The 4,878-nt window shown below is 43.9% G+C and overlaps 1 protein-coding gene across 1 annotated transcript; it reads right to left on the minus strand.

Moving 5' to 3' along the window:
- Window positions 1–3,126: 3,126 nt before the first annotated feature.
- FAM209A (family with sequence similarity 209 member A) lies at window positions 3,127–4,701 on the minus strand. Its single transcript, NM_001105639.2, has 2 exons — window positions 4,410–4,701; window positions 3,127–3,466 (listed from the first exon to the last, which is right to left on the minus strand). Exons 1-2 carry the CDS (start codon window positions 4,656–4,658, stop codon window positions 3,209–3,211), a joined length of 507 nt encoding a protein of 168 aa, NP_001099109.1. The 5' UTR covers window positions 4,659–4,701; the 3' UTR covers window positions 3,127–3,208.
- Window positions 4,702–4,878: the final 177 nt, after the last annotated feature.

The following is a 4,878-nucleotide window of genomic DNA, read 5'->3' on the forward strand; positions in this document are numbered from 1 at the left end:
CCTACAGTTTCTGTGGACCGAGAGTCTGTTCCGGTGGGTGGGCTCCTCTGTGAGGGTCTCACACGACAGGGGTCCCCTCTGACACGGGGGGCTCTTCCAGATCATGTCCTTGCAGCTGTGTGACTGAGACTCTGGGCTTCTTTTCTAGCTGTCGACTGGGGACTGTTCTCAGATCCTAGAGGATGCTCTCACATCTCTGCCTCATGACCCACCACCTCTGGCAGTGGTCTTTTCAGGCCGCCAGGAGAGGGTCTTGGCTACGAATTCTGCCAACCCTCCAAGTGAATCTCCTCTGACGGAGACAGGAGGTGTAGGTGACTACAACCATCTGGTGGCTTCGAGCTGCTGAGTCACTGCAGAGTGCAGAAACCCTGGGGTTTCAGCTGACACTCAAACAGCAGAGGTGAGCGGCTTTGTGGGGCTCTCACTCCTTGATCTGTATCTATTACATTTTTGTATGAAAATAATGCATGAAATAGACTGGAGCGAGGAAAACACTATTTTCTAGGCAACACCGGGGTCTGCAAAGCTTTGTGTTAGTCAAGGCAAAGACTCGGGACACTCTTTTATGGAAACTGTTAAATCCACTTGAACAGCAGATTTTGTTCTAATTATATCCCAGATCAACTCCCTATAAGAAATTTTGATGTTTTGCTCTTTCATAGGATTCCCATCATTAGCTGGGACAAAACAACACAAAAATGATACGAAATTACATTTTTGCTTATCAGACCAAGAGGGGATGTTTGTGAAGGTTATTGAATATATCAGATCCCAGTGAACATATCTTCTGTTTGTTAACATATAAATTAGGACTTTCCTGGTGGCTTGGATGGTAAAGAATCTGCCTGCAAAGCAGAAGACCCAGGTTTGATCCCTGGGTCAGGAAGATCGCCTGGTGAAGGGAATGGCAATCCACTCCAGTATTCTTGCCTGGAGAATTCCATGGACAGAGGACCCTGGCGGGCTCTAGTTCATGGGGTCGCAAAGAGTTGGACACGACTGAGCAAGATTAGTATAAACTAGGATCAACAAACTTTTCCTGTGAAGAGCTAGTTAGTAAATATTTTCAGCTCTGTGGGTCATAATGGTTTCTGTGCAGTAATTCAACTCTGCCACAGAGCACAAAAGTCACCAGAGGCAACATGTAAATGATAGTGTGGCTCTGTTTCAATAAAAATTTATCTACGGTCACTGAAATTCGAGTTTCATGTAACTTTCATATCATGAAATATGATTCATCAGTTGATATTTTTTCAACCATTTAAAAATATAAAATCCATTATTGGACTTCCCCGATGGTCCAAGTGGTTAATACTCCACACTTCCACTGTGGGTGGAATGGGTTCTATCCCTGATCAGGGAACTAAGGCCTTGCCTGCCACATGGCGTGGCCAAAAATATTAAAATTAAAAATTAAAAAACCACTGTTAGTTCCAGGGCTGTTCAAAAACAGGCAGAAGCTGATTTGACCTGTGAGTCGTGATTTGGCAACCTTTTGATTATCTCCATTCTAATCTAAAATATACCCCATGTTGACATCACAGGTTAAAACCAAAGTCTTTTTTCCTTATCTGCATTTCTTCAGAATGTGCTGGGAAAATAACTTTTGCTTGAAAACATGCAGAAAGAGTACAGGAGGCACTGAGGAGACATCTCAACTCCTTCCAGTTTTTTTTTTTTTCTTTTTAAAAATATTCTGAAAGCTGAAATTGAGACAAAAAGCAAAGGGTTCAGGGATCACTTTTCAAAGATAGGGTGACAATGATGAGAGGGGAAGAGGTGGGAGGTCTAACCTGAGGTCTCTCAGACACTGTGTGGGACTCGTCTTGAAGATGCTGCTCGAACCATGAGGATTAACTCTTTTTAGCCAGATGGAAGGCAATGGAGGTTCAAGCACACTTAAATTAGGTGTGAAGTGGAAATAAGGGAACTTCCAGAGCGGACGTCTCTGCCTAGGCCTGCATCTGCTCGTCCTAAAACTATCAGGGTGGCCTTTATGAGGCGTCATGAGATAATAGAACAGCCCAGAGAAAGTGTAGTTTCCATTAGCCATACGAACATGCCGAAATACCCATATTTTATTTTTATTATTTGTTTTTTGTGGCACACTGCAAGGCATGTGGGATCTTAGTTCCCCAACCAGGGATCAAAACTTCATCCCCTGCTATGGAAGCCTGGAGTCTTAAACACTGGGCTAGCTGCCAGAGAAGTTCCCCAAATATCCATACTTTAAACAAGTATTATAAAGAACATTCAGGAGACATAAGAGACGTAGGTTTGATCTCTGTTGGGAAGATCCTCTGGAGGAGGCATGGCAATCCACTCCAGTATTCTCGTCTGGGAAATCCCGGACAGAGTGGTCCATGGGGTCGCAAAGGATCGGAAATGACTGAAGTGACTTAGCACTCACAAAGAATGCTAACCCTGACTGCTTTGGAAGCTCCTGATTAGCTTGTCTATATCCAAATGACATTAGAAACGTGGTTTGAGTTTCCATTTTTCTTAATCCATTTAGATACATGTAACTGTCAGTTTTGTGTAGAAAAAGTCAATATGTTAGACCCACAAGTAGAATGAATAAGTTTCTGAAGGTAAGAAAATGAAGTGAGGGGCTTCCCTAGTGGTCCAGTGGCTAAGATCACACACTCCCAATGCAGGGAGCCCAGGTCAGGGAACTGGATCCCACAGGTCGCAACTATGACCAGGAGCAGCTAAATAAATAAACATTAAAAAAAAAAGTGAAGTGAATCCACCATCCTCCGGGCACACATACCTCCTAACTCAATCATTTTATAATTTTAAACCTATAATTAAAGTTGTCCTTTGTAATGTAGTAAATTAGAGAAAAAATGGTTCTGCCCTTTCCAAAAATAGCTACTATAAAGATAAGTTATTACAGAAATAATATTAGCATCTTATCCCAAAATCTCCCAAGCCTTATTCTACAAAGGTCATGGCCCAGTGGCCAAGCTTGTCACTGTCCTCACGCTTCTCACCACCCTCAGCTCTAGAGAAGGTAAGAAACACAAAAACAGTAACTGCAATGGCTTCTGGCCTCACGTTTTTTTTTTCTAGTTTAAAGAAAAAATGAGAAAGGAAAAAGGTCACAAATACGAGAATTGCTTTTCTTCACAACAGTTTTATAGTTTGGATACAGTTTGTCAGTACCCAACTTCTCCTCTCCTACTTGGACACACAAACCCACTCAATCGACAGAGTCTTCTTCGCCCCAAACCTCATATATTGTAACTTTATGCTGTGGATCTGCGTTCCCTAAGTTCTGAAGCCTGAAGTGACCGCTGGTTGTCATGCTGACTTTCAGATTCCGCACCCTGGACACAAATTCCACAAGGTCCATCTCGAGCTGGGTTAAGGTACTGAATGCATAGTTTTTGTTGGGTGAAGCGTTTTTCCTTCCTGGAGGGCGAAATGTACAGCCCCGAAGGGTGGGAGGAGTCTGCACCTGTCAAGAAAGATATTCAGGGTGAATGATACCGTTGACATTGCTGGTTTGTGTTGACGGAGTTCTAAGAGAGTTGGGCTCACCTGCGAGAAGTTGGCTCTAGCATTGATCTAGTCACAGGACTGGCAAATGATGGCCAAATATGGCCTGCCAGCTGCTTTTGTTAATAAAGTTTTATTGGAACAGCCAGGCTCATTCATTTGCCGATAGTCTATGACTGCTTTCATGCTCAAAGGGCAGAGTTGAGTCCTTGCAACAGAGACTGAATGGGCTACAAAGCTGAAAATATCGACTATGTGGCCTTTTGCAGAAAGGTTTGCCAATCCCCTGCTCCCATCAGTTTGGACACAGTATCCTGGAGCATTGGGTCTGCTGAAGAGGGAACAAGCCACCATATTTCTCTTCCCATCCCCTTCTCAGAGCTCTTCAGCCACTTCATGGACAGGCTGTTACTTCTTTACACCTCTGACCCTTTACAACAGATCTTTTCCTTTACTTGGAATAATGATACCACTTCCATTCAGTTCAGCAACTGGTAATAATTCAGATGTCAGGGAAATGAGAAATCAGCGGCAGTGAATCTGGCTCTGTAAATAATTTTGACCTGAAACATGCCAAGTTCTTGAATCTATCCTCATTTGAAAAAAAAAAAAAAAAAACTGATTTAACAGGATAAACTTTGAGCCAAGGTTTTAGTTGCCTAATAAACAAAAGGTGGCCTTCAACTATATGAGTCCTAATCTCTGTGAGTTCAGGCCTAGTTTTCTCTAAGGATATGTGGGGAAATGAGTTACCAGCACACTCAGGACTGGGAGTAGATACTCCATATTCAAACTCGTTATACCTAACAGTCTTGCCTGTAATAACGAGAGCATCTGTTTCTCTTGAGTCTGAGTTTTCTGAGATGGAATCAACGTGGATTAACAAAAGGAGCCACCCTTACCTTATTCTTTTCACCATCTCCTCGAAACTTCAGTATCATGTACAGCACAACAATAAAAGTGAGCCAGAGCCACTTGCTCCCAAGCCAGCTTTGGGTATGCTCTGGTAGATTCTGCCGAATTCTAAAGTGCCCTCCGCAGGGCACCTTCCCCTGGGTTTCTTTGGGTTTCTCTCTCAGAGAAGAAAACATAAAGGCATAGCCGCAGGAGAGACACAGAGGCAAGAACAAGCACCATTTCAGAGACTGCATGGTGAGCAGAGATGGCACAGGACGTGGCTCACAGTGGGCTGGTGTGCCCTTGCACCTGGAGACGGGACCAGGCAGGGCTGGGTCGTTGGTGATGTCACAGAGGGCCCCCCAGCCAGAACCTGCTCTGGCCATTGTGATGACTTCAGGGCAGAGGATAAAGAGGCTTGAGGGGGTCGCCTGGGAGTAGGATTTAAAGGGAAATGGCATCATTTCCAGCAAG

This window comes from Bos taurus, chromosome 13, assembly GCF_002263795.3.
Source record: "Bos taurus isolate L1 Dominette 01449 registration number 42190680 breed Hereford chromosome 13, ARS-UCD2.0, whole genome shotgun sequence".
In the NCBI taxonomy this organism is placed as follows: domain Eukaryota; kingdom Metazoa; phylum Chordata; class Mammalia; order Artiodactyla; family Bovidae; genus Bos; species Bos taurus.